The 12,806-nt window shown below is 38.3% G+C and overlaps 1 protein-coding gene across 7 annotated transcripts in view; it reads right to left on the reverse strand.

Moving 5' to 3' along the window:
- The window catches only part of CYRIA (CYFIP related Rac1 interactor A), a 116,458-nt gene that overhangs the window by 38,636 nt on the left and 65,016 nt on the right, over window positions 1-12,806 (reverse strand). For 6 of the 7 annotated variants that reach the window (XM_039479256.2, XM_039479257.2, XM_039479258.2 and 3 more), the window contains one exon: window positions 4,934-5,013. In XM_039479256.2, the coding sequence (XP_039335190.1) occupies window positions 4,934-5,003 (70 nt within the window). In that variant the 5' untranslated portion in view covers window positions 5,004-5,013. Of the gene's footprint in view, window positions 1-4,933; window positions 5,014-10,256; window positions 10,818-12,806 lie in introns of those variants that run through there. The other variant, XM_010345743.3, reaches the window with a different exon arrangement.

Raw genomic sequence — 12,806 nt, forward strand, 5'->3', positions numbered from 1 at the left:
TCAAGCTACCAATGACCTTCTTCACAGAACTGGAAAAAAACACCTTAAACTTCATATGGAACCAAAAGAGAGCCCGCATAGCCAAGTCAATTCTAAGCAAAAAGAACAAAGCAGGAGGCATCACACTACCGGACTTCAAACTATACTACAAGGCTACAGTAATCAAAACAGCATGGTACTGGTACCAAAACAGAGATATAGACCAATGGAACAGAACAGAGGTCTCAGAGGAAATACAACATACCCACAACCATCTGATCTTCGACAAACCTGACCAAAACAAGCAATGGGGAAATGACTCCCTGTTTAATAAATGGTGTTGGGAAAACTGGCTAGCCATGTGCAGAAAGCAGAAACAGGACCCCTTCCTCACACCTTACACCAAAATTAACTCCAGATGGATTAAAGACTTAAACATCAGACCTATTACCATAAAAACCTTAGAAGAAAATCTAGGCAAAACCATTCAGGACAAAGGTGTAGGCAAGGACTTCATGACCAAAACACCAAAAGCAATGGCAACAAAAGCCAAAATAGACAAATGGGACCTAATCAAACTCCACAGCTTCTGCACAGCAAAGGAAACAGTCAGTAGAGTGAATCGGCAACCAACAGAATGGGAAAAAATTTTTGCAGCCTACCCATCTGACAAGGAGCTGATATCCAGAATTTACGAAGAACTAAAGCAGATCTACAAGAAAAAAACAAACAAGCCTATTCAAAAATGGGCGAAGGATATGAACAAATACTTTACAAAAGAAGACATGCAGGAGGCCAACAAACATATGAAAAAATGCTCATCATCACTGGTCATCAGAGAAATGCAAATCAAAACCACATTGAGATACCATCTCACACCAAGTAGAATGGCGATCATTAAAAAATCGGGAAACAACAGATGCTGGAGAGGATGTGGAGAAATAGGAACACTTTTACACTGTTGGTGGGAATGTAAATTAATTCAACCATTGTGGAAGACAGTGTGGCGATTCCTCAAGGACCTAAAAATAGAAATCCCATTTGACCCAGCAATCCCATCACTGGGTATATATCCAAAGGATTATAAATCATTCTACTACAAGGACACATGCACACGAATGTTCATTGCAGCACTGTTTACAATAGCAAAGACCTGGAACCAACCCAAATGCCCAACGATGATAGACTGGATAGGGAAAATGTGGTACATATACACCATGGAATATTACGCAGCCATCAAAAACGATGAGTTCACGTCCTTTGTAGGGACATGGATGAACCTGGAAACCATCATTCTCAGCAAACTGACACAAGAGCAGAAAATCAAACACCGTATATTCTCACTCATAGGTGGGTGTTGAACAATGAGAACACATGGACACAGGGAGGGGAGCACCACTACACACTGGGGTCCGGTGGGGGGAAATGGGGGAGGGGCGGGGAGTGGGGAGGTGGGAAGAGATAGCATGGGGAGAAATGACAGATACAGGTGAGGGAAGGCAGCAAACCACACTGCCAAGTGTGTATCTATGCAACAATCTTGCATGTTCATCACATGTACCCCAAAACCTAAAATGCAATAAAAAAAAAGAAAAAAGAAAAACCACTCATTCATTAAAGCCCATTCCAAATGCCAGCTCTTGCAAAAAGACTTCTTCAATTCCTCCCATAGCCTTCTGCCTCCCGAGAGTAGACGTACACTTTTCCTTCCTTACTCCCATGTCACACTGTGCTCCTATAAGTCTTTTATTTATTTTGCCTTGAACCCAGTGCCTATATTGTCCTCCAATCTAGCCTGAGACTTCACTGGACAATGACCGCTCTTGTTTACTTCTGTGTCCCTAACACTGAGTAGCTTACAAGTACACTCACAATCACACTCAGCACACCCGTAGTGGACTGAGTTGAAATCCAGAGACTCAAGGAGAATTCATGAGATGTCAGCCCACCTTCTCTACCCCTCCAGCCCATCATCATTGTTTCTTAAAAGTCATCTTTAGGAAAAAGGATTTTCAGAATAAATTTTTTTTTCCATGAAATGTCTTTGCTTGCAGACAACTAAGATGTCCCTCTCTGGTCAAGGACAGAACAATGGCAGTAGATCTTCTAGGAAGCTGCTGGTGGTGAGCCCTTAGAGAAGGAAAGCCAGGGAAGGAGGAGAGCCAAAGAGACCTGTTCCCATCTTGATTTCCTAGTTATCCCCTGTGTGACTTCACCCTACTTATTTATCTTCTCAGAGTCTCAGTGGAATAAAGTTAATCCTTTCCATGGGACTGATAAAGAAGCAGGATTTTATATATTTTTATAAATTTATAGTTCTACATCTTCCTTAAATACTATAGCTCTAGTCCCAGTAATGAGCCACCAGACATGGGAATCCAGTCCACACTTCTTTCTCTTAAGGAAATTACACTGACAAATGGAGTTTTAGTATGATAAATCATCATCAAAATTTGAGACTTCCAAATGCTTTATTTAGCCACGATGATCTTTCTTTACATAAAACATTAAGAAAATAATCAAAGTACCAGACTGGGCAAACCAGAGTAGTCTGGTAGTAGCTGGGGGTGGGGGGGGGGCGGTGGAGGCAGTGCAGAAGCCCCTCTCAATGCCTCCCTGCCTGCTATGGCGGTGAGGGATGGAGTTTTTGAACACAGACTCAGAATTCTGATGCTCAGGAGAATACCAGTTGAGAACCCGGTTTAAGTCCCTGCAAATTCTACATGGATCACTTTAAAGGCTTTTGAGATTAGACTTGACCAAGAACTCAACGCTGTTCTTTCTGGAAGCATGAAAAGCTGAGACCAAGAACAGCTAAGCAGGCAAGTGGGGCTGCTGAATTCTGGGAGGTACATATGAGCATGCACAGATTCATACAGAATTCAGGGCTTCCAAGACAGAACAAGCACGTTAGTCCCCTACTTTCAGGCCTTTACACACCCGCACTGTTGTGAATAAATGCGTGACTATTTTGGGCTTTGTACACACTGAATGCAACAATGTAAAATCCATCTGATAAGAAATGGATGGGAACAATTAAATATGTAAATAGTAAAAGAAGGGTGGTAAGATTACAGCTAATTTGTTTTGTAAAATTTTTTTAAAAATTAATAAATCATTCTTTTAACAACATGTGTGTGTGTGTGTATTTTTTAGACGGATATCAAAAGTTAAACCAGTAAAAGTGTCCATTTCTTTGACATATCAACTCACTCTGCCTCTAGCTAACCCCTTACCAAACCAAACCAAGCCAAACAATAACAACAACATAGCACACTGAGTTCAATGCAACGCGAGGCATCTTTCATCGACCATAATCTAGATTAAATGTGTTTGCAGAATATATGAGCTTTGGGGACACTTTTCCTTTTCAAGAAGCTATTTAAAACCCTCCAAAGACACCAAAAATTTTACCTCTGGAGCTTCTACTTTTGGTTTAGTGCATCTTGGAAGGGTCTGATAGCATTTCCTTAGCAAACTGCTGTTAGAAGGTTTAAGCTATATGCAAGGAAGTCCCAACTATTATTTTTAATGGTGATAAAATACTTGAAAAATTAAAGTTTAAAGCAGATTAGAGTGTGTAACAGATGGTGATTACTGGGAAAAAAAAAGACATTTAACTGTGCTTGCTATTGTAGAATTGGAATTTTGAAAAGGGGTGAACATGAGAGTTAAGGAAGAAACATGAGTTTAGTTTGAGTAAACATAAATGTGCCTCGTTCATGTCCTCATTCTCATTTGTCAATATATTCAATCAACAAATAAGAAAGAATCTCTCTTTTGTTTTGTTTTTTTCAGTCATGATTCTTAAGCCATTTCTCCTGAGAAAAACTTAAAAGCTTTTGATAAGAGAAACATAACCTTTTGGGTAAAAGATAATATATATATTATAAAATATATATATAATATATATAATATATAATATATACATCTTTAAATTTTATTTTATATATTATATATCATATATATCATTTTATAATATATATAATATGTAATATATAATATAATACATATTATATATTATATATACAGTCAAAATCCTGAAATGATTCCTAAACCCAAATAATACATAAAGAATAAAGAAAATGACTAAAAATATTCTGTAAGCCTTATTTCTGGTATTAATAACCATTTTCTTTCACATTTAGCAATATTTGTTTTATAGGAATCTTTGTAATTTACTGTCCTTAGTATTTTCTTTGGAAAGAGATACATTAATTCATAAACATATTTAGAAAAAATACGTGATGGTTTTCTTCACATCTTTTTTTTTTCCTCTGTGTGCACTTAATAATTGTGGGCTTACAACCTTCAAAAGGAAAACAAAGACTAAAATGATCCTCTATTTATGCTAGGGATACAAAAGTTGATCACTTCTAAAATCAAAGAAAACCATGGGTACCTTAAACACGTTTTCCATTGGATTTTAAAGAAGAAGAAAAATGACATTAGACATGATTTCAGAAAAAAATGCATAGTGATTGATATGATTTGGCTGTGTCTCCACTCAAATCTCATCTTGAATTCTAGCTCCCATAATTCCCATGTGCTGTGGGAGGGACACGATGGGAGGTAATTGAATCATGGGAACAGGTCTTTCCCATACTGTTCCCATGATAGTGAATACGAGTTTCACAAGATCTGATGGTTTTATAAAGGAGAGTTCCCCTACACAACCTCTATCTTGCCTGCTGCCACGTTAAGATGTCCCTCGCTCTTCCGTCATGATTGTGAGGCCTCTCTCGGGCCATGTGGAACTGTGAGTCAGTTAAACTGCTTTCCTTGATAAATTACCCAGTCTCGGGTATGTCTTTACTAGCAGCATGAGAAGAGACAAATACAGTGACCTTTGGATTTGGTTAAAGTATCATATAACATCTTTATGTTATAACTTCCTTATCAACACACTAAGGGATATAAAAAGGTTTCCATTATTACGATTTTTGAAACTTACTTTCAAAATCCAGGAAAAAGTGTGGATAGTTTTCAATTTCCCTGGTAAGGACTTTGAGCAGGTTTCCCATCCCAGCAAACCTAGGAAAGGCAACACAAAACCAAACACCATTAGCAACATAAAAATTAGACTTGCATGAATACCCCTGGACCCGCTATAGCTACCATTGAAGACCAGAAAGAAAGCATCTCTACCCCAGGGGTTGAGCAATAATGTAGCAACTCATTTCTAAATTGGTGGCAGATAAATGTCTCTGAGGTGTGCTGGGTCTCTAAAACTTAGGGACATGTGGCCTAAGCCATACAAAATATGACAATGATAGAAGTGTTACAAGCTCTCTCTGGAGAATACACCTGCACCCCATATCTCGTTCACCATATAAAACACCAAACACACAAAAGAATATTCTATGAAAATAATCAGGTAATTTTGTTATAAGTGATCAAGTTTAGGAACATTTTCCCAAGTGCCTCCCTTCCACTTTTCCTAATCCCCTGGATTCTTACAACAAATGTTTCAGCTTCACTTTGTTTCCTTTCGATAGATCTGAAACATGTCATATCAGTGGCCAAGACAACAAAGAGGGCATTTTAAAAATACCTGTCCAAAAACGTAAGTTCCTGAAAGCTCACGAGGAATAGAATTTAGAAAACACGGATTTTACACTCCAGGAACTCCTCTTAACATGTATAAGAGGCCAGATTTCTCAGAGTAGTGGCTCCCAGGCAAATTAGAGGATCTTGTGATTTGATGTTTCAGTGGTAATAAGATTGGATACTTACGGAAGCTTAAAAATGAAAAGGCATAATGCCCCAAAAGTGACTCTCAGTAAAACTGCAGCCTAAGACATCTGCAAAGGTGAGTCAAATCAACAGAAAAAATATAAACTTCTTACATATCTTCAGTCACAACTTAAAAAGAAAAAAAGAATAGCTACAATGTAGGATTTTTTTAATAAACAGAAAAATTTTTACTGCTCTCAGCTCTAGACATTATCTTCTTAGGGAAGTCACCAAGCTATTCATTCACTCAACACATATTTATGGAAGAGCAATTAAATGCTGGGCAATATTATTAAATGCTTGGGAAGACATTCCTCTAACTCTGTAAGTGAATTCTTGTGCCTCAGATATCTCAGTTTGTGAAGATCAATTTGAAAAATTACTGAACTGGTGCAAGGGAACTGCTGGGCTTCAATTTTCAATGCCTATGGCTTTCAACAATATTTATGTTGATAGAAGGAATTTTAAAAAACACAGCACTCTAAGCAAGATGTGGCAAGAGAAGAGTGCACTGAAAGTATGACTCTGTGCATGAGAATATGCATCAAGTGTTGGAATCTGGTCTCTATAATCCTCCGCTGGGAAAACACACATTTGCAGACATACTCCTTGATATAAATCACTAACGTGAAACCGGAAGAGAGACTGTTTAAGGAGTCTACCCTGTGTTAGATGGCCGGTGTCTAATCCCAGCTGTTTTCTGCTATCTCTGTTACCCAGAGCAAGGGACTTCATCTCTGTAAGGCCTCAGTTTCCTCATCTGTAAAACAAACTTTTGAAAAGGATCTATTTCATTAAGTTGTGAGAATTAATGACACAAAAGTATAGAATGCTTAGCACAGCACTTACAGGAAGTGCTCAAGAAAAATGACGTGCCTTTATTATTGATGTGGTGATAGTTACCACCACCATTATCATCATCATCATCATCATCATCATGTTTATCCTAACGGCCTTCAAATACTTGTTAAGGATTAGCCTGTGGAAGGGGGATTATAACAGGCTGTATGTTGCTCTAAGGAAGAGAAGACTAACAGAGAAATGATGAGAAAAAATTTCTAAACAGTATAGTTATCTAAATATTAAGTGACTTCCCTACTGAAATAGTGAGTTTTCTTTCACTGGTGATATTTAAGTAGAAAAATGCTATATCAGCCCTCAACATTGCTGGAAAAATGAGTTATGTGTTGGGCAGAAGGGTGGACTAGACACACCCTAGACATTTCCACCTTGAGGTGTAGGAATATTCTGTACATGCACGCACACACACACACGCACACACACACAATGGAAGCAAACAGCATACTTCTCTCTCCAAAGATTATTCTCTGTCCTTTCTGTTCTTTCCCTGCATTTATGCACATTTCCTTTTAAGATATTTTTGAGCAAAACCCTGTTTGAGGTAGATTGTGCTAAACTAAAGCTTGGGCTGGTAGAATCCACTCCTGCCACTAAGCAGCATTCACTAATCCTCCTGGGTCTCTAAGAAATAATCTGTTTGAGGGTGGGGAGGGTGGGGAGGGGTAACATAGGGAGAAATGCCCGATACAGTATGCACCTAAAGTAAATAAAATAAAATAAAATAAAATAATAAAAGAAATAATCTGTTTCCAGCTTAATGAACAATTTCAGCTTGGACTTGGGAGTCACTTCTTGTAGGAAGATGATTTTACTGTTTGATGGAAGTTAAATATTCTTAAGTTTCTTAGTTTTGTGCTATGAATGTGTCATAAGGGACTTATATGAATTGGGCTTCCTCCTAAAATTCTGTCTTGTATGTGACTTTACTTTCAGAGTACCTGAGTAGAAAATATGTCAAGCCTTTGAAACTCTTAACAGATAGAAACAAACACATGTAAAAATATGTCCAAATATTAGCTGTGGAATTCCAGCTCTTCAAAATTTTATCCCAGTGGTTTGGCTGATATCATCAGATATTTTGGAACATCATTCTAACATCAACCAAGATTAATTACTTGAAACTCCCAGTATTCTAGATGTGTTATCTCTCAAGCAGGGACCTCTAGAACAATGGCCATGGACACTGTGTAGAAACAGAGTTCAAGTCTAGTCCCATGGAACCTAGAAAACCTGTGTTTCATTTCATTATGGCCAAATGATTTGATGCTTACTGCCCCATGCCAAGGTTGATAAGAATTCATGGAAGTATATTCTGGTTTAGGGAGATCTGCAGAGTGAACTGGTCCATCACACAGATGGTCACCTAGTAGACACCACAGTTATTTTTAATTGGACCTAGAGTTTCACTTGGAAAGACCTCTCATCCGTATTCTGCATAACAGATACTCTCCAATTATTTTTCAAGCAGCTCATCAGTGAATACAAAATACACATAGCCATTACCACAGTACTAGTGAAATAGCTTACTTAATTCACATAGAGCTTCTTCAGTTATCTCATTTCAATAAAATGGCTTTAGTTATTATGCACTGTTACAGAATGCAAATAAGTAACAGAAGTAGAAGGAGTAGGACAGAAGAAGTGAAACAGTCAAGTAAAGGTAGTGGCAAGAAGCAGATGAATTATAAGCCATTCAATCCAGGACATTTGTTGATGGCTTATTACTTTGGAATCCTGGCTAGCCAAAGCAAAGAACTGTCCCCTTCAATATTTGGTGTCCAATACAAACAGGTTATACCAGAGAAGTACAGCTTTTTTTGTTTGTTTGTTTTATTGAAAAAAGGAGAAAGAGTCATGGCTAAGAGAGAGTCAAGACAAAGTGAAACCTCCTCTGGTTTCTAAGAGAAGACGCTGTTTCACAGAGGAAGTCATGTTTGAGAATGAGTTGCCTCTCTGAGCTCCCATGGGCAGAGCTGTGGTTTCACAGCCAAATGGGTGACAGAGTAGGTTGGTTGGAGTGAACTCTGAAGAGCTGGGAATTCTGGATTCTACATTCTATTTGGTGATTCCATGGATACCGTCCTGATGTGACCTGGTGCTGGGTCCATCTCAAAGGACGTCAGTTTATCACTTTTCTCTATGGTGTGGGAGTTTATATCAGAGGGAATACGGCAATCCAGCAAGCACCCTGAGATCCCTAGGAGGACTTTAATCTCAGTATCTTAAAATGATGAAGATTCATGGCAGTTTCTACAGATAAATAAATTGCTTATGTAGGTTCAGAGAATAGGAAATGTCTCCACTTCTCCCAAAGTGGAGAAGGAGAAACATTTCAAGAAGGAGAGAAGTATGACAAGAAATGTAGGTAAAAAAAAAACCTGAAAGATTAGAAATAGAATGAATAAAGGAGGATAAGAGATGTTCTAGGCATAAAATAGTTTAAGTAGTAATTTGTAGAGCATTATTATTTGTAGAGCTCTTTGTAGAGTTTATTAATTAAATCTAGTATGTTGTATATACAGTAAAGTTTAGGCTTACTTTAGACACACACACACACACACACACACACATACACACACACACACACACACTGACTCCCTTGGCATCTTCAGAAATCATTTCTAAGTTGAAGTCCTACCCAGACATAATGTAGCTACACTGGCACACCTGCAAGTTTTCAGATCTAAATTCATTCCTGTGGGGAGGGTCTGGTAAGGGCGGAGCAAGGAGAAAGTACAAGTTGAGTATTCCAATTTCAAAAACCTGAAATCTGAAATGCTCTAAAATCTAAAACTATTTTTTTTTTTTGAGACGGAGTTTTGTTCTTGTTGTCCAGGCTGGAGTGCAATGGCATGATCTCAGCTTACCACAACTTCCACCTCCAGGGTTCAAGTGGTTCTCCTGCCTCAGCCTCCCAAGTAGCTGGGATTACAGGCATGTCCCACCAGGCCCAGCTAATTTTGTAGTTTTATTGGAGATGGGGCTTCTCCATTTTGGTCAGGCTGGTCTTGAACTGCTGACCTCAGGTGTCCGCTCGCCTCAGACTTCTAAAGTGCTGGAATTACAGGCGTGAGCCACCGCGCCCAGCCTAAAACTTTCTGAGCACTGACATGACACTCAAAGGAAATGCTTATTGGACTCCAGATTTTTGTACCTGGAATGTTCATCCAGGAGGTATGATATAAATATTCCAAAATAAAAAAAAATCTGAAATTCAAAACACTTCTGGTTCCAAGCATTTTGCATAAAGGATACTCAACCTGTACAAGGTCTTGACTACCAGATAAAGAGACAGCAGAACATATACCAGTTGGATATGCACTCATGAAGGGATGGGGTCTTGAAAATCCACATCCTTTATTTGGATGTTTCTGCTTTGGAGAGAGGCATTGGAAGGTGGTCCTCCTTTCATCTCTGTCCTCTCCGGGTGGCCTTTTATTCTTAGAGGCACCAGTCTTCCCTGCCTAGATTTTCCAGGACTTTGCCCCACCTCTACTGAAGTGAAGGTGTCTGGGCAACTAGGTCACTGGGTCCCTGGCATTTGCTGGGTCTATTTCCCGATGCATTGTAACCTGGGACTAATTTACAGAGATTAAGACACAGTTTTGAGAATCTGAAAGACAGAGTAGGCCAAAGTAACAACATGGCTTATCTAAAAGGGTGCATACTATAAGTAATACCTGAAAGGGATCATAGGAAAAAGTGCACCATCTAACTGTCTGTTACTCCAGAGCAAGTCATTGTAGCTGTGAGTCTTGGGTTCCTCATCTGCAAAACAGTAATATAATAGTATCTCCTGCATGGAACTCTTGCAAGCCTAAATGAACTGAGTGTGAAAGCACCATGTATACTGTAAGGGGCTGGGAAAATATTACATAAGATTGTTCAACATTACAACTCCTCTTACAGCTTAAGGTATTCAGGTAATCTGATAAATGGATTGACGTCCCCAGCATCGTATGATTCCACATGATCTCCATTTTTCTTTATGTTTCAAGTTTGGTGTCCTAAGATCCATGGTCCTTTATGCATATCTTCTCCACATTAAATTATAGCCAGGTAAATGCTTACAGGCATTAATGGCTGAAAGATTTTTCTACATTCAAGACACTGTATTTTAGATACGTTTTCTTATTTCGTATTCAAAATATACTTGGGGGAAGACATATATTATTAGAGATTGGAAAACAGAATTATTAAAATTAAATGTAGAAGCTGATTAAAAAATGTAAATTCTTATGAAAAACAATTAAATTTTCAAAAGAACAATTTTTACATAAGTTTGTAATAATTAGAGGCTTCAGGTAATTTTACAAAAATTTAAACCCATATTTAATGCAAAATTCACAAGCATAAAAATGCTTTTAAAAATATGAATGGTGAGGTCACTCTTTTAATAATACTCAGATTATCATCAAATATTTTACCTTTGTTTTTCTTTTTTGAGACAGAGTCTCACTCTGTTGCCCAGGCTGGAGTGCAGTGGCGCGATCTTGGCTCATTGCAACCTCTGCCTCCCAGGTTCAAGCAATTCTCCTGCCACAGCTGCCCAAATAGCTGGGATTACAGGCACCTGCCATCATGCCGGGCTAATTTTTGTATTTTTAGTAGAGATGGAGTTTCACCATGTTGGCCAGGATGGTCTTGATCTCCTGACCTTGTGATCCGCCCGCCTCAGCCTCCCAAAGTGCTGGGATTAGAGGCGCAAGCCACCAGGCCCAGCCAGATTTTACTTTTTAGCCAAACAGTTGTGTTTATGTGTACCCCATGTCATATAGCACACAGTCTAAGGAAAATAATTATCTAATAAAGAAAACTCACCCAAAGTAGTTCATAAATACTGCTACTGAAAAGAAATGAAATGTCAAAGAACATAGAGTTAACATGTAGATTTTCTAGCAAACTGAAGCAGGGGACTTAGGGTGGCTGCCCACTCCAGTTCTAGGAGATCTGGTTTATCTTCCTCAACACTGACTCTCTTGGTGACAGTGACCTCCCTAAGTAAAAGGAAAGAGCAATGCCTATCCCATGAAAAGGTAATCTGATAACAGATTGGGTGGCAAGTTTCTTCTACCTCCTTTGGTTTTCTAATAAAAATGCTCCCTTTAACAATTACTCTGAGAGAATTAATCCCCAGGGCACTTACAGGTGGGGTATGCACCGAGAGAAGACATGGCTTCAGCATTCAGGTGATGCACATTCTATTTAGGGAAACAGCATGAGTTTAATTAAACAATTTAATCTATCTAAAAGCACATTCCTGGTAAATCATAAGTACTCAAAGACATTAATCGAATGTGAAAATATAGTTTGTACCTGATACATATTAAGTAACAGAGTAATTACAGTTATTACTACTATTTATGAGAGAAACAGGAACATCAGCATTTGATTGAGTGCCCACAGGATACACATTGGGTGACTCATCAATCCTCTGAAAACAGAAGATTTATTCCGCAAGATTCATTTATTGCACTAGTATTTTAACATGGGTCTTTTAATTTTTTCCCCCAAATAGTCTAGAGAAGGGCATTTCTCTAGTCACTTTAGGAGTGGGAGCAGTGCTTCTAAAGAGGCATACCCTTGCCAAGGGAGGCACTCATCTTTAAAGGGTGACAATTTTGGATGTACACATGGTATTTCCTATGACCATTTTCTTGGCTCTCAGCTCAAAACCACTTCTATGAGAGCTGGCCTTAAGGCTACTCAGTGGAAAACCATGACTCTCTTTAAAAAATAATTTTCTTGTCACATTTCCAGTTTCAAAAAAGGGAAGAGATTTCATACATACAGACACTTTTTTTTTCATTATTTGGAACTACATTTTGTTTAGAAGAAAAAAAATTAAATTGATAGCATTAGCTGCACTACCAGAGTATAAAACCAAGTGAAATCAAGCAGAGTTTATTTTAAAAAGATGTGATCATGGTTTATGGAGAAATTTGTTTGTTTTCTATAAATAAGACATATCAAAGGATGCAAGCCCAGGGAACAGGGTAGTGTGAGTGATGATCTCTGCCTGTGTATACCAAAATTTCAATGCTCAGTCTTCATGATTAGATAACAAGCTCCTAGGATATTTCTTTTTTGGTTATGGCTATTTGAAAGGACAATTCCTAAGCCAACGCTACTTTTTATCAATAATGAACAGAAGGTGGGAAAATAAATAAATACAACAGCAGCCCTACCAGAGTTTATTTTCTAACATTTTTCTTAAGGTCTTAGACGAT

The sequence above is a fragment of the Saimiri boliviensis genome, chromosome 1 (genome assembly GCF_048565385.1).
Source record: "Saimiri boliviensis isolate mSaiBol1 chromosome 1, mSaiBol1.pri, whole genome shotgun sequence".
NCBI classification, from domain to species: domain Eukaryota; kingdom Metazoa; phylum Chordata; class Mammalia; order Primates; family Cebidae; genus Saimiri; species Saimiri boliviensis.